This window comes from Caloenas nicobarica, chromosome 2 (assembly GCF_036013445.1).
Source record: "Caloenas nicobarica isolate bCalNic1 chromosome 2, bCalNic1.hap1, whole genome shotgun sequence".
In the NCBI taxonomy this organism is placed as follows: Eukaryota; Metazoa; Chordata; class Aves; order Columbiformes; family Columbidae; genus Caloenas; species Caloenas nicobarica.
The window spans coordinates 156,284,052-156,309,592 of NC_088246.1; the positions used below are offsets into that span (position 1 = coordinate 156,284,052).

At 39.6% G+C, this 25,541-nt stretch overlaps 1 protein-coding gene across 1 annotated transcript; it reads right to left on the reverse strand.

The window, feature by feature from the left end:
* Window positions 1-1,486: 1,486 nt before the first annotated feature.
* OC90 (otoconin 90) lies at window positions 1,487-23,485 on the reverse strand. The gene is made up of 16 exons (XM_065629922.1): window positions 23,458-23,485; window positions 22,210-22,305; window positions 18,483-18,548; window positions 18,217-18,276; window positions 17,774-17,948; window positions 13,818-13,930; window positions 12,322-12,450; window positions 10,824-10,865; window positions 9,940-9,996; window positions 7,409-7,459; window positions 7,028-7,084; window positions 4,979-5,128; window positions 4,516-4,614; window positions 3,541-3,715; window positions 2,290-2,396; window positions 1,487-1,797 (listed from the first exon to the last, which is right to left on the reverse strand). The coding sequence occupies exons 1-16, from the start codon at window positions 23,483-23,485 to the stop codon at window positions 1,487-1,489; spliced, it is 1,716 nt and encodes a 571-aa protein (XP_065485994.1).
* Window positions 23,486-25,541: the final 2,056 nt, after the last annotated feature.

The window sequence follows — 25,541 nt, forward strand, 5'->3', positions numbered from 1 at the left end:
CAGGTAAGGCAATACCCGAGTTTCTGCATTCTGCCATGGTTAACAACTGAAGATACCTGAAGCGGAAAGTAAAACTACCTGGTTTTGACTTCTGGTTCTAGTTTCTGAGACGCCTGGGAAGTTATGCTGCGGTGTAGTGCAGAACCGAACCCAAACTCTGAACTCAAAATTGTTGGGGGTGGTGGGTTGTTGGTCTTTGTTTCTCTCACAAAGTCAGTCATGGCAGGTCAGCAGCAAAGGAGCCAATCAAGTTAAAATGATATAATTGCTTTAGATCAAGAAGTCAAACCTTCACTCTTACGGTTAGATGTGCTTACAGAGGAAGTGCCTGATTAGTGTGGTTTTGATTTTGCAAATACATGCTCAGTGAAAGTCTGGAAATACCAGTAATCCCGTTGAATAATATGTCATATGCCATTGTGGGCAGGTCACCTTCTGGGTTTAAGCTGTGTATTTGCGCCCTTGTGTGCTATACAACTAAAATCTAATGAAAAAGACATATAAAGGTTATACCTTTGTGTGCATCTTTTGTATCAGAGTAAGAAGGTTGCTAATGATTTTGCTCCTAGCTGGGGTTTTTTGTTGTTGTTTGGTTTTGTTATTAGTAGTGATGCTTTAGTAATTTTATTTCTTACGGCAATGTTTCATGATCAAAACATAGTCTAAATTAGCACCTTATCAAGTAAAAGGATGTACATATCCTTTTACACTGCTGTTGTCTGATAACCGGTGAACCTCATGAGTGATGAACTTAAAACAAACAAACAACTTGGGTTCAGTAAAAAGCAAAAAACATTATTCCAGCCTTACATTGCATACTTCGGAATACATTAGTTTAGTTGATTCCAGGAAGCAGAAATTTAAATTTATTCCCTTTAGCATCCTGAAATCTCCGAAAACTGGAGACAACCATGCATAGTATACAGCTTTGGGGCAAGGAATGTGTCTTTTACTGTCGTGATCTGATTGACCAGCAGAAACTCTACAAGTTGAAAATTGCAATTAAATAAGAAGGGAAGAAGGAACTAATTTTTGTGTAATTACCTTAGCTTTTCTTTTGGGTGTTTCTTGGTAAGCTTAGTGAAGGAGGAATGTCCACAAAAGGAGTTGGAGTCATTGCGGATTGGTTTAATTAAAAACCTGATATACTCTCCCACCATCAGCAAGATCCAGTCGGAACCAGCTACCCAGTTAAAAAATCAGTCTTTGATCAGAACAGCTTTTACATAGAAATCGAATTACATTGTACAGAATACTGTCAAATTAATTATTTATGGTAATATCTGACCTAAATAGATGATCCAGGGTGCCGACTTCGCTATGGTAAGGGGTTATACAGCCTAACATTTAATACCTAGTCTATGATTACGTCATTTGTGTGCTGGAAAGTCTAAGGCAGCACGTAGAGTGATAAGGAGGAGTAAGGTACGCAGTGGCTGGCCGCGATTGTCTCCATGCCGTTTCTCAAGTGCCAGGTGGTGGTCGCTTATCTCCCTTCGTGTTGCCCAGTTCTGGAGTTTCCAATGGGACGGTGCATCTCTCTTTTTGCTCTTCTTAGTACGCTCCACAGTGGACCTTCCTCCTCACTGCTCTCCTCGGAGCTGGAAATCCCCGTAGCTATTTCTGTGCCAACCGCAGGCCTTGCAGAAGGGTCGCTTTGACATAAGATTTTCTCCTCTTGGCACTTTTGCCCATGTGGAAACTTCAGGCTTTCGTTGTAGAACGCAGAAGCCATGCACTCGGCTGCGGTCCTGTCGCAAGCACACAGCAGTTTCTCACACATGCTCCAACCAGTACCTTAAAAATAACTTTCAAAATTAGTATTTGAAAGCAGTTACAATTAGTCAATGTGTAATTCCCCATGGGTAAGTAAGCTTTTGAAAATTAAAGTTTTCAAATCTGCATTGAATTGTAGTCTCTCAATTCACCTTTAATCATCTAAATACAAGCCCGACACCAAGGTGCTGGGCTGTTGAGCGTCCGACTGGCTTTGGTTGAGTGTGTGAATGTAAAAGCACCACCAACTGACTTCCATCTCCAACCATAAAATGTCCAAATGTAATTTTCTCAGCCTGACCTGGTCACATCATACACGGTGGTGTAATAACCTTTATCTCCACTAGGAAAAAAAAGCTCAGGTTTATAGTAAACATTGCCAAGATTTTGTAGGCCATTTTTTTCTGTCTCCCTACTCAGCTCTAGCAGCTCACAGGCATGGTGGCATTCGGTCGATAACACTTTGACACGCTGTCATCAGGGCATGAGAAATTTCCTCAAACCCAAACTTACATTTTGGCTTGTGATCAAAACATACAACTTCAGATCTTGAACTTCTTTCTGCGTGACATCCAAGTTTCTTAACTTGTTCCATACAACAGTGGTGAGAGAAGCAGCACCTAAAATAAAGAGTAGATGTAAACAGAAAATACTTATTCTTCCTGCATCTCAGAGTTCTTGCTCATTATTTTTAGTGCCCATTAAAACTGAGAAATTTTTGTTTTCATATAATGCAAAAATCTTTTCCATAAAGAAGAAGAAAAACACTCCGAGCTGTTCCTATTCTCCTCCTATACCTGTTCCTACATTCACCACCTTCTTCCCAGTTCCTTTGGTATTATATGTTTAACAGTGCTGTAGTTTTTCAGGGGTTTTTGTTTTAATTTTAAGACATATAATTACAATTGTAACTGTGACCTAATCCTCTGTGAGAAGTGCCTTTAAGTGTCCAAATATTGTTGGCTGAAAATCTGAAAACTGCATCACAATAGCCAGACACTTGACTAACTTACATCTAGTGTACTTGATCAAGCTCAGACAGCCTTATTTGTGTGCGAGTGTAGGAAAACTGTGAACGCTGTATACAAAGTGCTGTACTTAGACCTGTTGTGGCCCCAACTATTATGAACTTCCACACAGGGAGAGATTTTTAGTTGTAAATGCGACACTCTCAGAGGAGATTTCTTTACTGTAGTTGAATTCTCTGCATTACTCCAGAATTCCTCCTCTGTCAGCCGTGCTGTGACAGCACAGACTTGGCTATGACAGGTCTCTTGGCAGCAGCTCAGGCAATACTTCACTCGAGGTCTCCTCTCTTCTGAAGGACAGTGCGGCACAGGTAGACATTAAGTCTTCATAAATCACCTTCCAAACCACCCCTAGCCAAGTTTATGGCAACCCTTATCCTCATCTATTTCGATATACTCTTCCTTCTGCTCTAATTACCTATCATCGTTCTCCTTTCATATTTTAATTAAGTTAGTAAGTCCTCTCCAAAATGTTAATGCGATAATCACAGAATCATTTAGGTTGGAAAAGGCTCTCGAAATCATTGACTCCAACCATAAAAGAATGTGTCTTAGTGACATTAGTGTATTTCATGGTTTATGTATTTAAGTGTATATTTATTTTTTTTTCCAAAACGTGGCCTAAATACAGATACATAGCTATACAAGGCCCAACAAAAGATATATTGGTCTTTGCTGGTCCATAGGTAACCCAATAACACCCACAGCTAGTGGCAGATTCTAGAAGGGCCCACACCTGTCCAGTGCATCAGTAGGATAACCTCTTCCTTCTTGGCCACAGTAGCAACCGTAAGACTCAAATTCCTCTGGGCATCGCTCGGTTAAGCAGAAGAGCATTTCTCCCAGCTGGGGCAGCTCCCTTTTCACTCTTCCGTTTCCTCTGTCTTGTAGAAAGGTTAATCGCTCGCACACTATAAAGCAAAAAAAAATGTTATTTGACACATCATGTTTTCACTGGTCGGGGGCTCTCTTGTGATGATAGAAGTATTTTCAGAGCTATCAGAAACTTTTAAAGACAGCATTTTAATATTTCCAAATTATTTCTCCAGTCCATGGACTCTGGTTCTTAGAATACTACAGAGCACGAGAGCAGCTGGTATTTTACAATCAGGTTTTCCAGTTTGACAGAAGGCCAAGTTGATTCTTCATGTCTGCACTGTTCCTGCTCTGGGACTGCTTCTCTTCATTGGGGAGCCTAAAGAGATGGGACAGTCCATGAGTGTGGATTTACAGCAGGGACAGGTCTGAAATGTCTTGGGATCTCTGCGAACTCTGGACCAGAGCTGGAACAGAATCAGGAATGGTGAGAAGAGGTTGACTGTGGCAAGATTTTGGCAAAAGGTCAGAGTGAGGAGCAGGGGACGTTTGTTTTATTGCTTCTGCTGCTTATAATACAAAGTAACTCAAAACACAAGACAAAACATTCACTGAGCTCATTTTAGATCTTGTACTGTATGAAAAATGTACTTATAGCCTAATAATAAATAATTTCGTGTTAATGATAGCACATTAGTGGAAGAGGTTAAACTCTTGGAAGCTTTTGCAGATGACGGCATCCCCTATTCTTCTAAATACCAACACATATGTGCTTGTCTAGCTGGTTTAGAATAAATATAGTCTCTATAAGTAATATACATCTACCTCTTAATATAGAGGCAGCTGAATATTTCGTTAGATATAACTGAAAACAAAACAAAACAGCTCCTTTTACCTTTTCCTGCAGGTTCAATGGGTTCCCTGTCAGGCAGCACCAGATCCAGGATGATTCCAGGGGAAGTTGTGCTCTGGCCACCACTTGCAGGACTTGTCTCTGGAGATGACATATGCATAGGTTAGACTTGCAAAGGTAGAATAAACTCTTCTTTCAGTAATGTGTCCAAAGGTACGTATTCTGAACCATAATCAATTGGCAGTTTTCTAATATTTTTTAATTCGTAGCTGGAAGATTGTTCATTAATGGTTAGTTAAGCTTTCCTGGCCAGTGTTTAATAGTGAACTGCCCTTTCCAGTGCATTCAGTGTTGTGCATTCTGTATTCTATGTAATCTATCCAGATTTATGGAGAAGATGGTGTTATTCTACGTATCTATGAGAAATGCTGAATACTCAGATAGCTGTGGACAGGAGTAGGGGAGTCCTGTAAGTTAGAATAGGTGTAATTCCATTTTTACTTGCCTTTTTCCTTTGTCCTTGCAAATGTGTCGGCAGGAGTCTTCTCAGTGGGGACAGTTTTGACTTGCATTGAGTTGATATCTCCCGGGAAGGAAGCTGGGGAGGTGGTTATCTCTTCCACCGAGACCATGACTTCCATAAATCCATTCCCTTCTGTATAAGCAGAAAGAGGAAAGCAGAGGAAGACATGGAGCAACAAACAGCAAGATTTTCATTTTAGATAACAGGTCAGAGAAATATCCTCAGGCAGAACTCATGCACTGATGTTCTTAGAGAAAAAAGAAATCAAAATGAAGACTGGAAAAGCAAAGAGTACCCACATCGGTCGTTTCTTCACATGTCTTGCCTTTCAGAATCAAAGGTGCTGGTTAAAAAGGACCGGTATAACTACCGATTATTTTGTTTTACATACATATATATATATATATGACATGCTGAGATAAACAGCTGTGCCATTTGCTGAAAGTCAGATGGGTTACTGATTGGTCAGCTGTCCTGAGAGATAAGTGCAGGTGAGATGCCATTTGAGAGTAAATTGATAAAAAAATAAAGTGTCCATTCACATGGGAGTATTAAAACTGACAACAAGGAAGGTAGAAAATGATTTAACTGATGCAGAGCTTGGCAACTGAAGGATTTACTTCATTGTAACTAAGCAAATATTAAAGGGAAAATAAGTTGTGGATGCATAGAGACATAATTTTAAGGAGATTCTTTATCCTAAAAATTAAATTGGTATTTAGTTTTAGATTATCTGAAGCTTTATTCTTGAGCAGGAATGTTTTGTTTAATTTGAAGATTACTTTTTTATTTTATTTTTTAATCCTTTTTAGTATAAAATAACTTGTAAATGAAAACACTGTTATTAAATGGAAATAAAACAGTTTCATTTTTTCAAAATATCAATATGAGGAATGTGGCATTTAGCAAGTAAAAGATTTTGAAATTACTAGTGAACATGTGTTTCCATGTTTTAAAGCCTTTCCTTTTAAATTCCTTGGCTGAACTTATTAATTGGATTAAACTCAAATTCATTTAATTTGTCCCTCTGAAGTTCTGGTTTTATTATGTATTGAAAATAACCTGTCACAGGATAAAAGAATAGATAAAAAAAAATGAAAGTACTGCTAAGAAGACAAGGAAGCCCATTAAAGGCTGCAGAATGGGATCAATAGCAACACACTAGTTTTAACAGCTCAGCAAGGTGCACATTTTATGCCACTTTGACAGTGATGTGTTGAAACGAAAGCGATTCCTACTAGATGTAGAAAATCAGACTGGAGTTTGGGAAATTCTGCACTTGGCTAAGCACAGGTATTACAAATAATCTCCAGGAGCAATGCAGACCTCCCAACAAACACACAGATTTTCTGATGCGTTCGAGTTAACAGAGGAGGACATTAAGTGATTTTTGATCACCGTTTAGTGCAGCAATGCCAGATTTTTGTGTTGGGGTGGGAGACATGGGTCCTGTCCAGACAGTGTCATCAGGGTTAAAAAGTGACTACTTTCCGCTCTCCGTATTCGGTGTTCTTTGACATTTTTCTGGTGCGTTTTAGTCTGCCTGGACAATCCTTTCTGAAAAAAAGGGGCCACTGAAAACTTCCAGTTCTACCAAGGTGCCCCGCTTCTCGCTGTAGCCACCGGTGTGGCTGTGCTCAAAGCAATAACAACTGCAAAAGCTGAAGTAAATGTTAGACTGGGAAAGAATTCCATTAGATTCTATATAATAAAGGAGAGGCAAAATCAAAATGAACCCTTCTGGCAGCAGATGTTATGAATGTAATTCAAAGGACCAACCATTATATTGGAAAACCTTATGTGAAGAGGCTTTCATAAATACTTGCATGGGGAGGGCAAATGAGTAGCTGGAGGCAACGAACAGCTAATATTTCTCAGTCTGGTTTTATTGTTTGTGTTTCTTCTCTCTGGCCCTGATCTAAATTTGATTCTCCAACGTCCCTGTCGCCATGCGTGGGTTTTTAACTGCGATGCTTTTAGATGCAGCACTGGTGTGTCAGTCAAAGGAAGAGGAAAGTTAGAGTCACTGACCTTTTACTGAGGGGACGGGGGGAGCAGGAGCTGTACCTCTGTGGTCACTTGTGGTACCTGTACAAAAGACAGAGGCACTGGGGCAGTGACACACCTGCTGTATGTCTGCAATCCATTTCTGGAGTGACTTCTACTGAAAACATCATAAAGCTTAACCAAACATCACTATATAGCCCTGTTTTACAAAGAAGGTAATTAGGAGAAACAGGGGTGTTTGCTGAAGGATATGCAAGCCAGCAGAAGAACTAGAAGTATTTTCCAGAAATGCTGAGCTGCGGGTTTTTTTGCCTGTGACACCACTGAGCTTCACAAAACAAAATCTCTTTTCACTTGGAGCCAGAAGTGCCTGATTCATCAACAAAAGAATAATCAGACTCTTACCTCTGGCTTTGGAAGTCCCCAGGACCATCTCACTTGGCTCGAAAGAAATCACTGTTGAAGGCAGAAAATGTAAACTCAGAAAACAAGTTGCTAGCGCAGACTCTTAGGAAAAGCCGAGCTGCTGAAGAGATATTTTTCAGCAAAGCAGGAAGACTCAGGCATTTCAGGTATAGAGATTTGCCTTTTTCTCAGCAGTGATTATTGTAGACAAAGTGATACTGATCAAATAATCTCACTGCTGCGTTCAAATAATGTGCTTTACACTAACAAAAGGGCAGCATAAATATGGTAAATTCAATAATAAATCCATTTGACAGGCAAATACTCTAAAGGCAGGTCTAGAATCAGACTGTTGTGCACAGAATGATGCCACATTTCTTGTGAACACCTTGTATTTGCCTACGTTGAAAGTCAAGTGTGGACAGGCAGCTACAAGCCTAAATACTTCCCTAACCTCTTATTTATTTATTTACCTGATAAACTCATTTTCATTTATCACCAGCTACATTTTGATAAATTATAAGCATATATTATATACAAAAAGTCATCTCTGCATCTTTTGGTCTATTGTTAGGATGTTGTGATGTGAGGAGGAATGTCTTCACCTTTGAATGAGTTTCTGAGTAGAACTGAGCTTTGACTTAATACAGTTCCTACAGGTGTCACTGGTGAAACTCCTCTGGGTTTAAATGGGGAGACAGAAAGTTAAATGGTAAATAGTTCTCCAAATAGTTCCTTCAAAATCTGACTGAATATGTTATGTGATACATTTTCAGCTTTCTACAGTTGCTAATACAGGTTTTTATTTGTTGGCAATATTTTCAGCCTTATGATGATGCTCTTTGGAGAGCAGGAGTAATCGTTTTTTGAAGAAGGATTGTTACATATGTACAAACACAGGTGCACTCACTCCTTCAGGAGTTCTCAGTTTTGTAATACCGAGCCTCCCAGAAGCAGCTGGAAAAACATGAACCAATACTGGAGCTGTTGTTAGATGAAAAAAAGAAATATCTGGTAAAAAAAACCACCACCACTCTGATACACTCAGCATACTTTTCAGATAGACACTCCCGTGCCTGTGGCACTTAAAAAATACGATTATTATTATTAATAATAAACTGTTAAAGTCTGAAGCCTTATTTCTTAAAAAAAAAAAAAGGGAGGGGGGAATCTTTCCATGTGGTTTTGCATTATTTGAGATTCACACTTAGGGCAATGACTTGCTTTGAGAAACACAGAGGAGCACACTACTGCTTGAAACCAGGTTCTTAAGTTCTCAAAAAGTGCAACTTTCCACCTCTCCCCACCTCCACAAAATAACTCCCGAGTTTCTCCGAGTTGACCAGTGGTTTGGTTGCAACCATCCCGTGATCCAGTGCACATTCATAGAATAGTCTGGGTTGGAAGAGACCTTCAAAGATCATCCAGTCCAACCCCCTGCTATGAGCAGGGACATCTTCACCCAGATCAGGTTGCTCAGAGCCCCATCCAGCCTGGCCTTGAATGTCTCCAGGGATGGGGCATCCACCACCTCTCTGGGAAATGGGCCAGTGTTTCTCCACCCTCATTGTAAAAAATTTCTTTCTCATGTCCAGCCTGAATCTCCCCTCTTCTAGTTTAAAGCCATCACCCCTTGTCCTGTCATAACATACTCTGCTAAAAAGTCTTGTGTCCTTGGCAGATAGGAGGTCTCTGTACATGGCAGTGTGGCTACGCTTGTGATGGGACCACATTATAAGAGTGCATCAATTAAACTGGACAGTGGATGGTCCAAGACTGGTCTCCTTCCCCATTTCATTACTGTATGACTTGGCCCTCACTTACTAGGTGTGTCTTTCTGAGCCACCCAGGGCTTTGGATGACTTCTCTCCATGACCTCTTGTGTGGTTGTGCACACATGCAGGTAGGAAGAGAAGTTTTCTCATGGTGCAGCGATGAGATTTTGCAAGCATATATTCCTAAATAAGATAGCCATTGATTGTAGCAGAAAAAAACGATTGTCAGAAGAACCACTTGGCCTTGTGATCTAGGAGCTCACTCAGGAGGCACCAGAGTGAGAACTTCAACCTGGATCTCTGCATTGCAAGTAAATCACCAAACTACTGGCTTATGTGCAGCAAACTATGCTCAAATTTTTCTCATGCTACTGCTTGATCTTGTATAATTAAATGTCTCTTTAAAGACAGCAAATAATGCAATTTACTGTGGATCCAGCAGTTGGCCTCCACACAGCACATCTCTGCCAAATGGCAGGCGAAAAAAAAAAAAAAGGTCTATTTTAGTTAAAATAGGTTTTGTTAGAGAGTTCTCATTCTCAACCCTTGGAATACTTACTGTAAACACTGGCTGAGCACATTGCACAAAATTGCACCTTCTCATTCAGTCTTTGATTCAATCACCCAAACATTATATCTACTTTTATACCAGTCTTTTTAGAAGAACAGAAAGAAAGCTAACAGCTGATATTTGTATTTTATTCTTCCAGCTTTTGGGAGCTGGAAACAATGCTGTTTGCACTATAAGTTGCAAACCTTCTTCCACGGATGCAGTTGCAGCCTGTGTTTTGACCGTCCCATGATGAAGGAATTCTGCAAAAATAAAAGGATTCTTACCACAAAGAGTCTTACCCAGCTTAGGATGCTCACTAGACAGGATCTTGGCATAACATGATCAGAGTCATCAGACTGGAACCTATTTCTAAATATTACTACTATTGTCCTTTTTGTAGGGTTATTATATGAGACAAATATAGTAAATACAATCCTAACTATTGATAATTATGGTAACAGTATTAAAATCCTGCCTTAGTATTTGTTCACTGCTGATACTAAATTCTGCTCAGCAATGTACAGTATAAGAAAAAAGAGCCCTCAATCTCTGTCACAAAGAGTTTCAACCTAAATGAGAGAAACTGGCTAGTCTTCAGCATTCTTTAAATTCTGTTTCAGCAGGTACTTAAATATGTGGTTTACAATGAAGATATGAGGACAACGATTAAACATGTAAACATAAAACTTAAATCCAGAGACTTAGCTAAGAATCTTGCTGAAGAAGGGCCTTAAATGTGCGTGCAAAATGGAAAGAGTTCCGTTTCAAAATACATTAAAAATGTTTTTAGTGTGTTTCTTCTAGTTGCTAAGTGGGATCCAGGTTTCTCTCCTGAATTTTTTCTCACAACAAAGAGTCATTTGGCTGAAATTTTCCTATGCACCTGTGTAAAAGCTTATCACAAAAAAAGGTGCTTTAGCTTATTAGGTTTTTTTTTCCTTTCCCTTTCATATTTTGACATCTTGGTAAAACTTGTATTTGCTTCTCAGAAAGGAATTCATAGCTTCCAAAATACTCATGTTATTTTTCTGAGTACAAATTTATCTTAATATATTCCAGTCAAAGAATTACACCGATAAGGACATACCCTCCATGTGAAGTGTTGTCGTCTCCCTCTGGCTGGTTGTTTCTGAAAAGGAGAAAGGTCTCTGATAGATTAAAGTGTGAGAAGGGTGTTTGTCACTGTTTAATCTAAATAGTACAACAATGAATTAGGAGTTAATTTATGTTATTCCTATCAAAGCAGAGGTTTAGGCAAATGTATCCCCATTTGATTCACGTATTTCTCTGTAATAAAGAATCTACCAAAATCCTTTTCCTAGAAAACTGTCAGATAGTATTATTATTACTTATTTTTTTCAAAGCTTGAACTGCACAGAGCAACTACATGGAAAGATAATAATATGAGTGAAAACCAAACAAAAATATTTCATTCAAAGGATTTTTTTTTCCCATTAAGTAATATAATCAGGAGCCTAAAATTAGTGGAGCTATTCAACGAGTTAAAATGGAATCTATCTTTGTCAGCAGTGGTAAAACCAGCATGATTTTCTTGTTAACACCTAACAATTTCTCCTTTATTTGTAATGTGTTGGAACTGCAATACTTTATATGAGAGCCGTCTGATCCCAGTGAAAGATTACTGGCTTACATGAGACAATTTTCTGGCTTTGGTGCTAACTTTCCTGTGGCATTATATAGATGTGTATATCTGTACTTAGCACTGGGGTGTGTGACTATGAGCCAAGGGATTAGAAAAACTAGCATTGCTTTTTCAGGTTTGTCTCAGCTGAGCAGCTCAAAGGTTCTTCCCCCCGTGCTGTGCTCTGACTGCAATCCATATGAATTAAGTTTTTAATCCAGCCCTGTTGCCACAGGACAGGTGGTCAGTTTTACAAGGCTGTAATTTAAGCTATAGAGCAGAAAGCGGTGTGTGACAATGGAGATAAATAACCCCTTCATCTTTAGAGAGGATATTTGCTTCCAAGATGGAAAAAAAGTAACAGAGCAGAGTATGTCTATTTTTGCTTTTACAGGTAGATTTTCTGTGATTTAAGAGAAGATTTAAACTAGCAATATTTTGGCGTTTTGGCTTTCCTGCTAGTGACTTCATCCCAAGTATCACCCAATTACTCAGGCTGGCAAGAGCCTCACAAGGTTGGCAGGAGCCTCTTGAAAGAAAGTTTCTTCATGTCTAGGTGGAATTTTTGTCTCTGGCTTCCTGTCCTGATCTCGCGTGGCTCCAGGAAGAGTCTGGCTCCATCTTCTCTACATGCCCCACTAGCCACTGAGGACAACAAAAAGATCTCCCCTGGGCCTCCTCCTCTTTCATCACGTGCTCCAGCCCCCTCACCAGCTCGATCACTTCTCCCGGACTTGCTCCAGTAGAGCAATTAGTCCACCTTCTTCTTGTCTCTTGGTATTTGCTTGAGTAAATGGAAAGGACACATCAAATGGAGAATAGGACAGACTGTCAGAATTAGTGCAGGTGAGCACCCAGCTACTGCTGCATTCTCCTTGGGTCAAATTTGATGCCAGCAGAAAAACTGGCAGGAGAAGGCAGCCTATCAGATCTTTACTATTACCTGTAACTGGAGATGGGCAGAAGGAGACATCCAGCCCATTCAAGGAAGAGTTAATATGTGTGTTCACAAAGCATTCAATGGCATCTTTGTCACAGTTGCAGAGGAACCGTTCACAGGGATCCCCAGACTCTGGAAATAAAACAAAAAACCAAACAAGGTACTATTGAAATATGTTTTCCACCTCCCGCTTTTTCTTCCCTGTAAAGTTTGTGTCTACATTCATTAGTGCAAGCCTATTTGTGCTGTGCTTCTTTACATTAAATACATTCAAGTTTTATAGTTCTACACAGTTTGGTTTTGAAAAGCCATCCAATGTAGCCTGGCACAGGCTGACTTCTTGCCTGTGCTGGGGCTTTGCTGTGTCTAACTTTTCCAGGGAAAACTTAATCCAGTTGATACCAAGTTTGACATTTCACAGACTTCATTAAAATGTTCCTCCTAACCTCACAAAGTCATAGTCCACAAGCCAAGGCCTTCATGTAAGATGTGTTTTGCTCCTTATAAAGGATATGAAACTGTTTCCCAGGAGAAATACTAATTTCCCATTTCAAAACCTTCTACCTTTCAGGGCTTTGGAAAACATTGACCTTTCAGAGCGGTCACACTTATATTTCACATTTTTGACAGGGACTATTCTTTTTTTGTTCTTTTTCTTTTTTTAAAATTTTTTTTAGTTTGAACAAAATGTTTTCCAATGACTAAGTATGGCAAGAGCTAGAAAAACACTACTCATGTTTAAATGCCCTTGGATCTTTATAGACTGACCTCAAATGCAAAAATGGTTTCAATTTGAAACAAGAAAGGAAATTGGATGATTGTTGCTTAAACGAGATACTAGAGTATCGATTTGGGGATTTTGCTCCTCTTTGCTGGTATTCTCAAATCACACTCTAGCATGTGGTCTTCTCTGAGAGCCAATACTTGCTGAAAAATTGTATTTAAATTGATGAGGCATTAAAGAGCCCCACTCCACGCGTGCCAGGACTGTATGAGTTTTATATGGAAAAGCTCCCGTTATAACAGTACAATCCTTGCCCTCGTTGGTGACACTGTTGTGTCTGAGGAGTGTATATGACCCTGTGAACAAAGAATCTGATTCCTCAAAGTATATAAAAATCAGGCCTAGAAGCTTCAGAAGGGAACAGTTTTTCAGGTCTTCCCCCACCATCCACTGTATTTTTGATGTCTGGAAATATCTCAAGCAATGCTCAGTGGTCCTGCAAAGTCAGGAAAACCTCAGCAAGAGGCTCTCTGTTAGAGGAGCCTTGGCAAGTTTCTAGTTATTTGACTTCAGTTTTCCTGCCTAGTTGGGCCTTGTTGCTTCCATGTATTTATATTTCCATTCATCGCTGAGCAGAACACTTAATCCCTTAAAAATCCACATGTGGAAGTGGTTTCTGCTTAATTACTGTTTGACTTTTGATAGATAGACCAGAACAAACTTCTTGGTTATGGTAAGGCTCCAGTGTTATGCTCTTGCAATAGGTTAATCTTACCACAGGTCAGGTTTTCAGTAGAACAGCTGACGTCTGTAGAAATCTTTGATGGGTCCCATGTGCACTCCATCTCAATTGCTTCCTCGTAGCATTTGCGGTGCTGGAAACAGCAGCTTAAGAAATGGAATAAAACAAAGTTCACAATATTTAGTTTCAGTTCAAGATCAGACTGCAATGCTTTCGTGTCACTCTTACACAAGAACATAAAAGATGCCAAAAGAGAAAAAGGGATCCTCAGTGTGGTCCCTAGACACAAGAAAGGCTGAGTACTGCTTTTCCCTGAGCCAGTCTAGTGTGATAAGTACAGCCGGATGCAAAACTTGGCGGTGGGAGCAGGTCTGTATGCTATGGGAGACCACGCTTACATATCTCCCCTGCCATGGCACCCAAGTCCTTACAAGGACTCTACAGGCAGTTTAAATGGGAAAACCACTGTCAGTGCCCAAATATCCACCCACAGCCCTGTTATTTCCTTGCCAAACTGCCCCGCAGCCCCGCTCTAGAGGTCTTGGCCCCAGCCCTGCCGCAACGTTTCTCACTGCAGATTTGGAGAGCTATGCAGGACCCAGAACGTGTGGAGGGTTGATGTCTCTGCAATGACTCCTGAATCCCTCTGTCTCATCAGGACTGTATAAATATGTGTGGTGTTATGCTCTGTTTCTTGTACTTCTATGCAACATTCAGAATCGAAATGCACCGTTTAGCCAAGGGGAGAGGCCATGAAACATGTTTCTCACACCAGAGTAACACAACTTTCTCCTACCACCACACAACAAAGGCAGTTAGAAACCTTGTGGTTTCCTTCACCTCTGCTGTCATGCAAACCCCAAATGCCTGCGTGGCCATGTTGCCTATGAATAGCAATGAAAAGTCATATAAAACAACAAGCTCTTCATCAATCCTCTCTTCTCTTTAATTGTTTTTGAGCAGGCAAGACAGCTACTTCTATATTACAGCAACATCTGTGTGCACTGACATCAGCTGTAAATGAAGAGAGTAAAACACTAGTAAAACAGTCATCATTTACTCCATATAAAAGTGTTACATAAATTAAGCAGGGGTTTGCTGTTAAAATTAGATAGAAATATCCTAATTTCAGAGAAATGGACTCAGGACATGGGTCTGTTATTGAATTGCCATTGGTGTTGACTGTGCCAAATGCAAAGATGGTGGCACCCAAAAAAACCACCTGCTGCCAGGAAGGTTTAACTTGTGATACACAGTGTAAGGAATTGACTTTTTGAAGCTCATGTGGGTTTTTCATTAAAGACACAGTGAATGTGTTATTACACATCACCCCCAGCCCTACACATGCACTGAACCCACCAGCAGACAGGAGCAATCCTGCACTGATCAGATCAGGAGAAAACATCTGTTCTTTGCGGGCTCCCTTCTAGGCTACTCATTCACTTTCTCCCTATGTTTAAGAAGCATTTACTATTTAATCACTTATTATGTGAATACTTAGAATGTTTAATTTGTCCTCACAACCAGGGAAGCGGTCCAAGTCCTAACTGCAATCAGATTTTACACTTGGTGAAAGACATCAGCCGTGAGCTTTCCTCAGGTTTGCCAGCAGCAGATCAGAGCTCACAAATAACATCGTCCTAGCAGGCTTTGGGCAAGTTGGAAGCAGGGAGTGATTAACTGCATGAAGATACTACACAAAGTGTGCAGCTGATGGCTGAATTTACTGCTGTTCAGCTGTAGAGGAGGTGAGTTTTCATTTATTTCTCAGGAAATGTTGAAAAAGGCCAAGGGGTTCCTTTCCCCACTTGTTCTGGTGAAGCTTTAAAGCCCAATTTCTTGCACTCCAGTGTCTCTGCTGCCTGTTAGTGGTTTTGCTCCCTGCTGTAACCTGGACTAGGAAGCCACAGGAATGTATTGAACAAAGGTGGGGGCAAACAGCATCCAACAGAGAGACCCTGATGGTTGCTCCACACCACAAACCCTACTGTGCCTTGTTTCAGAGGTGAGGCTGAAGTTCGTAAGCTCCATCAGGAACAGGGCTTTAAACATATAGATCATGAAATGTCTCAAGACACACTCTTGTCTCCGCCTGAGGTCTAGTGAGTTGCCCACACCTGAAAGATCCTCTAGCTGTGTAATTAGTCTAATATAAACATTCTGCAGTTCTTGCTGGTTTAGAGCATCACAATTACATTAGTACTTAATGCAACAGTTAACCAGGAAATGTACTTACGTTCCCTTTACAAGCAGAACAGTGCAAGACATAGATTGTCCTTTGGACATGCTTCTCTTTTCCCATGGACTATGGAGATAGATTAGGCTCCTAAGTTAGATGTGACAATTGGCTACTCTGGGAAAAGCGAAAAGGTTGAGCTTATGGGCACAAACATTTTCCAGTGCCTTAAAAAACTACAGTGAGATGCTCAACCCTTTTTCATGGAACAGAAGTGGCAGCGACAAAATCCAAGGTTTGCAAAACTAGTTTCTAAGAAATAAAATTAGTGGAAAAATTGCAAAACTGTGGGAACCACATCTGAGAAAGACATGTAGAAGCCACCTGTTTGGAGGTTTTCTGGAATCAGTGTCAGTGGCAAAACAATAATTTGTCTCCATTTAATGCAGATTGGAGTGGGGTTGCCATGCTGCTAAGGAAACCTCACTGCAGGACTGCTAAACAATTTGTAAAGACAAAGTGACTCTGTGGCCTTTTCTCAGGACAAAACAGCTGATAGATTGTTCTGTTGTTTCTGTATTTGTGCCGCTCTGCATTAAAACGAAGCTGAGTGAAATGAAAGCCCAGGCGCTCAGCTCTTCAGGTGTCAATCCATTGAATGGACTCGGGCTCTCATTTCAGCACGTCGTCACGATTGTTCAGAAAAACTTTCATCAGAAGTCCCATGGCTTTTTTTTCCAGTAGCAGGGTTAGATCTTCATTTTTCCAGCCATCTCGTCATAGAAAGTGGATGGATTAATTTCCACCTAGCTACAGGCATTAGCCCTTTCTGAACCATTGCTCTCTTCACTCAAGTAATTACTACATTACATTATTGGAAAATACTTCTTTTCTATTTAGAAATGGATGGATCTTGATTCTCTTTGAATTTCTTTTCCCATCTCCTGAACCGCCATTCGATTGTCCTGGCCTGAGATTACATTTTTTCTCACAAGCCCAGTCAGGATCTGGGGCAGTTTCCCTCCAAAGCACAGACTGGAGTTTGGATGGGATCATTTCTGGTGTGTGGTACGGAGAAGAGCCATCAAGCTGCATTGTTCCCTCTGCCCAGTGCGCTGGTGGCATACGACCTCAGCATGTACACAGGTATTTGTGGCAAGACTTAGTTAACATCCTATCTGCTGTTTAGTTAATATCCTATGACTTGAAGTCATGCTGAGCTCTAACCTGATCCTCTTGATGATTATATCCCTCCAGATGCCAACATTTCCATTAGAGTCCACCATGTACTTACATTGCTGGCGTATTACACAGTTCCCAATGCCAACAATTTATTAAGCTTGGACTCTGCTTTTGTCTCTAGGATGGGAGTATTCCTCTACATCATAGCATTGGGAAATAAAGAGAGACTCTTTAGCTATGAGGAAAAAGAAGCAAGTAGATGACCACATGTTGCAGATTTTGACTACCTCAACTTCATCTCTTTCCAAGCCATGCTGTAAGGCAACGGGTACGGGTTGTCGGCCCAGTAAAAAGATAGTGCTCACCAGCAGGTAGGAATAACACAGGACAGGGGTGATAATCCAGAGCTGAAGTTATCTTTTATAGGTCACATCAGATATTTAGGTTGCGAGTGATGACTAGGTTAAAGAGAGACAGGTGTGTGGGACTTACTTTCTGAATATATCTTCTGTATTTTTTTTTACAGCGGTTCTTAAATAATTTTGGCAAGCTTTATGCTTTGGGTCGCCAGAGCATGAGGGCACTGACAGCCAGTCAGGACAGAAGACACCACCTCATGGATAAGACTTACTCATCAGCTTCATCCACGGGGAGTCCTTCCATCTCAAACCGGCAAGAGCAACCATAGTCTTCAAAATCCCTGGGACAAAAACCAGTACGGCACTTCATTTTGTTCACAAAGTTGAGCAGGGCAGGGAAGTTAGTGAAGATGGACTGTAACCAGGTGAAGTGAGAACCCAGGCAGTCTGGAAAGAGAACAGCCATAAAATGCGTGGTAAATGGAGGTGACCCACATATGTGTCATACATGGGTGATGTTCATGCGAATGCGGAGCCTAAACAAGGCATTAACATGGGGGCATTGAGCAAACCTTGACACTCAGCAGTATTTAGTATTGTGGTAGTCTTTGGAGAAATTTACAGCTTAAAAAATGCCCATTCCTTTTCAGTATATAAAAACAAACTCCATGGGATTTCTATTCAGTGCTCAAGTACAACTGGAAAACATACTTACCAAAGAATAATGTGACACTTTCCACATTTTGAAAAACTCCATTGAAGAATGTGACATTGTCTAAATGAAAAAAAACCCAACACACTTCTTTTAAAAAAAGCATGTGACAAGAACTGTTCCCAGATTGCCCCTGATCTTTCTCTATTTGTTAAACCAGTCTGAGGTCAGAGTTACTAGCTATTTGCTAAAAGCACACTCCCCTGGAGTACAGCTGATTCCCCACTGCCATGCAATATTATAGAAAGTAAAGCTTAAACCATTCTTACTCAAGATTCTTTCAGGTGTGTCAAGAAGCTCTGGCAGAAATGCTGGTGGCTTCAATTCTTGGCCGCCTACCTCGGCAAACAAATTTGAAAAGAAAAATATTGAAAAAAAATGACAACATATACTTCATTATGATGCACACACTGCAGGCCTTTTGAATACTTTCCTACACTAACAAACTGATATATCAAAGCCATGAAACACTTGCTTAGCTCCGTCTGCAGCCAGGAAAACATCAGAAATGTAATGGCAAGTCACATAGACTTATGCTTAAAAATCAGTCCTCTGTTATCCTGAGGTATTGCTAGTGATGATATGGTAACCCTTGTATTCTTTTGCTCTTCTGAACAGTAGCACTCACTGGAATAATTCAGTAGGATTGTATAAAATCGGTTTAGTTGCCCAACTACTTGCATTGTCCCAAATGTTTCTACTCTGTAACTATGTGCCCCCAGATCTTGGTGAATAGAGTTCAAACTGTTCTTTCTGAGGCCGTATTGCCTAAAGCCTTATAACCTCTCTTATCACTATTATTTCTAAAGTTTTTAATGTTTGTTTTCTTTGTTTTTGTTTTTTTGTTTGTTTTCTTTTGAAGATGCTGTGGTATATTTTTCGCACCTTTATTCTTCCCATGTCCCATGTCCTGAATTTGGGCAAAATCTAGTACTTGTTCTCTCCCTTCCCATTCTTTTCTTGTTCTTACATTCTGCACAAATTTAGGAGAGAATGTGTTTCTTTGGATTTATTTAAACTTGATTTTTTTTTAATAATAATAAGTCAAGGATATTTATTAGCTCCAAGATCTAGAAATTGAAGAAAAAAGTACTGATAAATTAATGGCATAGCTTATGTTTCAGAACAACTGACATTAGGAAAGCTGTCGATTTTCTCTACGAAAGATTCTGAGAAAGAGCTGACAATTCTCTTGCTAATCTGTTGCATTTTCCTGTGATAAATATAGGTGGAAGAGAGTAAAGCGGAGTAGTGGGTGTTTTAAATATAAGTCTTAACTTCACGTTTAGCAAAGGATTAGGAAAAACTGAGACTTTGTTTTAGATTATTAGCCTTCTCAGAATGCCTACAACTTTTGTAGAGTGAAAAAGATGTTCATGGTAACAGTCATACACCTCCAGCAACCCATTTCTTAAGTTTAGTGGCAGAATATGGGTATGGGATTGAGGGAGGTAGGAAGAGGTTCTTCCTCTTATGTTACTCTTTTCCTGAAAGTCTTGGTCACAATGAAATCTTTCAGATGAACAGCAATCCATCAGAAGTGTTCTTCACTGCAGCAGGTCTGAGGGGAACAGACCGCTTTCTAAACACCAGAAAAGATTTCCCAACAAAGGCTGGCCTTTTCACAGAACTGGAACAAGCCTGTTCCAAGCTTGAGAGCTATGAGGAATTCAAATTCAAGTGAAATAATGATGTGCCTTGCAAAATAAATTGCCTCGACTGCTATATATTCATACACATGCTTATTAAAGAAAACCTGCCCCTTGTTTTCTAGCTTAAAGCCTTGTATTTCCTCTGCAGTCACAAGAGTCCTTCCCCCAAGTCATATTCTATCAAGTGCATCTAGAGCCAGGTTTTGACACATTGCTTAACACCATGGCTCAGACTTGGTGTCTGTTGACGAATAGTCCTTTCAGCAAAATTTTGGAAAACATGAAAATCCCACTGGGTTGAAATAAGGCAGAGAAGAGAATAGATAAAGCCACATCACAGAATCGCTGAAAGTTGTGATTGTTTCAGCATCCTTCACTTGCACTTACTTCTTCTCAGTAAACTTAATTTGCACACACCCAATTAACACAATAAATGTTTGAAGCTCCCCTGGAGAAAAATCTCTACCACAGGGTCAGCGGCTTGGTAAACCTTTGGCTCTTCTGATCCTTTCATTGCAAGGAAAGATATTTCTAGTTGTCACTAAGTCAAGATCAATGAACCAATGTTTGCTAATGAGATTTGCTTAATTTTGTTTAAATTGTAGGGGGAGAGACAAAGAGAAAAATACTTTCTGGATGAATTAGTCTCTTCTTTTACAGTTATGTCTTTCAGGGATATCAATCCTATGTCATTCCCTCTATAGCCAGTGAAAGATTGCACTACAAAAAACAGTCCTTTAAACCTCGGGAGACCCTGGGGAGGTCAACTTCTCTTGCCTTTCTCTAAAACCTGCAAATGACTTGGCATGTGTCCTGAGGAGACTTGTATAATACAGCAGCTCTTGGGCTTTCCAGCTGTATGGCTTGTCCACAGAATTCATTCAGATGCATGTAAAAAATGTCTCTGGACTGTGTCTCTGACGTTGCTACCCTGACAACACTTTTCTGAAATGTCATCTTAAAAAAGCCTTTCAAAAGCATCAGTGCACCTCCAGTTGTTTTTTGCAATCTTGGCTAATTAAAATATCATAATATAGGGCATGGTTGCAGCCACTATCATCCTCAGGGAGCAGAAACCTTGATCATGCCAGGAAAATCAGGGTGCAGCAAACCCAACCTGTTTGATTTATTCAAGGTAGATCACATTAGCTCCTCACAAAAATGCTAGTTCGTGCACAGATATTTGCTTCAGTCTCAAAGCAGAGATCAGCAGAATAGATCCCACATAAATATAAATCAATAATCCTTTCCAAACCTAAAAATGGTAACATTTAAAATCTTTGTACTCATATTGTACTTAGCTGAGGGAAAATAATCTAAAAATTGTGGCAAGGCCTTTTGAGATTTGGGGGAAGTCTCTTTCAAACGTTATGTCAGAAAAAATTACGAGTATCCAGGTATTTCTGAGTGCACTAAATATTATTGATATCTATAGTGCTCTTTACATCTGGGGACTGAATAGCTCTTTATTTTTTATGGGTAAATAGTGTAGGTATTTTGCCATTCTCTATCACTCCAGCGGGAAATGATGATGTTCTTACTGACTTCTATTCGCATAGAAAGAGTCCTGAGGTTCAGCTTCATCAATATCTTTTAGCCCATGAGTTTTGTGATAGACCTATTTCTTCAATGACTTGTAACGCACACAGCCCCTTTGAAGAGAGGCAACTGGTGAAGTTAAAGTAGGTCAGTGCAGAGTTTTGTCCATGCCAAGGTGTTGAGATTTCTTTTCCCTTTAGAAATAACCCCATGGAGTCACCAGAAATGGTGTTAAACCTTCTAAGAGCACTTGTCTTCACCTACCCACTGCTACTCTTAATGGCATTCCTACACAGTGCAGGGGCTGCAGAAATTTGAAATGTTTGCCCATCCCTGTTGCTGGGAAACTCATTCACCCATGGCAATAAAATCTAAAGAATTATATGAAGACAAGAAGCCTATTCAAAGCAAAATTTGAAAGAGAAGCTTTAGCTGAGCATGAGTTATATTTCAGGATGCACTGAATGGTTTGGAGAATTTAGACAATACACATATATTTAATGAGTAGAATCTCTTAAATGTAATTTGTGACTTTTTTAGTTTAAAGAACCTAAGTAATGATCAAATACTAGCAGAAGGGAAGTTGCAATTTCTTCGTTATATTTTTAAGCCCACTAAATATTTCTCCCTTCACTACAAGTCCTGAGAAAAACATGTTTTTTAACTACTCCATAGTCTGAGTGTTGAACAATTAGGTTGGAGGAGACAGAAGGTCTGCTTCTAAATGATTGTTTCCAAATACATGTAGTTAAAATAGTATTCAGGAATAAATGTCAAATAATAATAAAAACACATGGCCACTTACCACTACAAAAGATCATTGACATAGACACCAGCAGAATTACAATCATTTTTGATTTAATCCAAAGAAAAGAAAAAGTCACACAGCGGACTGGTATGCCTGGTGAGTTAAGTAAAATATTAGGCAGAATGTTATCTCTTGAATCTGAGAGTGAGAAGACATCAGCTTAGAAAATAATTTTTTTGTAGCCCAGCCATATTTCTGCTTGATGCAATGCAGTTTTTACCCTTATCATAGTAAGCAAACATATTACAGTGAATATGAGCCTTATACATGCTTCAGATTTTATCAATGCCATCTTTAAACTTGACTAAAAGTATTTATTTTTACATTGTTTGAGATGAGTCAACAGGCTCTGCCAAAGTGTCATAGACAGGGAAAGTCCATACAGCAATAAAATGGTATACTTCAAGTTTCTTTTGTCTTTCAACCAATTTTCACAGCTTACTTGATCTAATAGGATGTTTAAATAATTCTTCATGTTATGTTTAAATGCAGATATTGTGAAACACTGTGTGAATGAAGAGACATTCTGGGATTACTTCTATTGAAGCCAGTTAATCTGCAATCCATTATAGCAGTTTGCTTCACATCACAAAAATCTCTCCTACTTTGTAGCCAAACATTTTCTCTAATGAGTGTTGAGGCTGATCTGATGTATCAAAGATTTTCCTAACCATAAACACTATGTTTGGAGACCTTCAGTTTCTAGATGTGCTTGTCCTTACAGAAATGTGTATAAAGAATTTTTCTGAAGGTAAAAGCCTTGCTCTACTATTCATTAAATGACAGAGAATAGATTTGTTTTGAACTACAGCTGCAGTTTACCCTAAATTTAGAATTATTTTTGAAGTCAGTCAGGCATGTAATTTTTATAGACAAATAAATTAACATGTATTTATCAATTTTCAAATATGTATCTACTGTCCATTATCTGCTTCCCTAGATATAAAGACAAATATTACATTCATTTATATTAAAAAATCTTGTAATATTTCTTCAGGAAGTGAGTCTAACAGCTTTAAATATCTGTAGTCTACTACCCAAATCTCTTACCTGCACGTTAGTCTACAACTCCACAGTCTCAAATAGCTCATTCTACATTGGTTTCTTCATGATTCCCATGTTATAGAGTACATCTAGAAAAGCTTACCTTGAGGGGTATTATTCAAAAACAGTTGGATGGAGGACAAATGGATTTCACCAAAGTCAGTGCTAAGTTATTTATACTCACTTTGATATATAACTCGCCCATGTGATCACTTCCTTTATCAAACATACTTCAACATTAATTAATTAATCCCTCCATGAGATTCCTTAGAGTCATTATGTCCAAAGTGTATCTTAGTAATATGGCTCCAGCCATGTAAAGGGTCTATACTGAGAAGTCTATTTTGCAGGTGAATTTGCCATATAGTAACTTTCCCTAATACTCTTGGCTGTAATTAACTAACAATCATCTCATTGTTATTAATCGCTCACTAAATCTCTGGGGCATGTGAATGTGGCTTTAGTAGCTTAGCAAGAGGTAGTGTTCAGTGATGAAAGATGAGTGAAAATTTATACAGCTTTTAACACTGGCATTCCTCAGGGCTGAGACGTCTGCTCTCATCTATCCACAGTGGCTTTGATCCAAAGCTGAGTGAAATCCAGGGGAAGGTTGAGTCAATGAGCTTTGGGAAGGCTTCTCCTCATCAGGAAGGTGAACTTTCTGCCAGGGTGAGACACAACTACCCTTCAAAGATGCCATCAACAAATGAAAACTCTCCACTGAGTTTTAGCATGGAGAAGTGGGAAATCTGACAAATTCAGAATTGTAAAAATACTTACATGGTCAAAAGGCTTGGCTCCTCCAAGGTTGTGTCAACCACATTGGCTTCAGAAAGGCCTTTGACACTGTCCCCCTTAAAATCTTCCTAGGGAAGCTGCTGATATGTGGACTGGATGGGCCCAGTGAGATGGGTTGAAAACTGGCTGAGTGGCCCAGAGCTTGGTGATCGGCAGCGCAGTGTCGAGCTGTAGGCCGGTGACTAGTGGTGTCCACCAGTGGTTAATACTGGATTCAGTCTTGCTTAACATCTTAATTAAAGATCTGGGTGCTGAGGCAGACTGCACCCTCAACAAGTCTGCAAATGACACTGAACTGCAAGGAATGGCTGATACACCTGGAGCACCCTGTCTGGTTTTGGGCTCCTCAGTATGAGACAGACATAGACAAATTAAAGACGGTCCAAAGAAGGGCCACAAAGATAAGGGACTAGAGCATCTCTCGTATGAGGAGGTGCTGAGAGAGCTTGGAGCTACAACCCAGAGCTCATTCAATTCATTCAAATAATAAAATAATCTTTGAAAAAGAAAGCTTTTTCAAAAATTTTTTTTTTTGATATTGTCTTTTAATTCAAATCCAAAAAAAACCAGAAAGCCAAACAGACTTCAATAATTTTTTTCTTCCCTTATGTTCTTGTTTCCACATCCTTCTTCCTGAGTTCTCAGAAAACTTAGTGATAAAACTGTAAGAAACAACATAGATTTATTTTCTTTAGATCATGCCTTCAGGCTTTAAGATGCTTTTGTGAGAATTTAAAAGCGACAGTTTCATAATGGTGTAATTCACCCAGCTTTTCACAGCAGAACTGATCCTGCCTTGGGTGAGAAGTGCTACAGCATGAGTTCTCCACAGCATTACGGTACCATGGCTATGTTTAATAATTTCAATTTATACATTCACTGTATCAACATTCCTATTTCTTCCACTGGACTAACTTGCAATATCAACTGTAATTGATGCTATTCTCATCTATCTTGCCCAACTCTCCCACTTTTATCTTTGGCTTTTTATTACTTTGAACACATACTTTTTTTTTTTTTTCAGTGGAACATCAATGTGCACCAGCTCTAGTGCAAATACTCTTTGTTTTTAATATTAATGACTTGATGATGTACTTTGGGTTGATAGTAGCATCTTATTGCTGCAGTTTACAAAATACAGGTTCATGCAATTTGTTTGGCTTTTCATGGAATCATAGAATCATTTCACTTGGAAAAGACCTTTAAGATCATCGAGTCTACCTAACACTGCCAAGCACCACTAAACCATGTCCCTGAGAGCCATGTCTTTTAAACACCTCCAGGGATGGCAACTCAGCCACTTCCCTGGGCAGCCTGTTCCAATACCTGACAACCCTTTCTGTGAATAAATTTTTCCTAAAGTCCAATCTAAACCATCCCTGTTGCAACCTGAGGCCATTTCCTCTTGTTCTATCACTTGTTATGTAGGAGAAAGAGACAAACGCCCACCTCACTACAACCTCCTTTCAGGCAGTTGCAGACAGCGA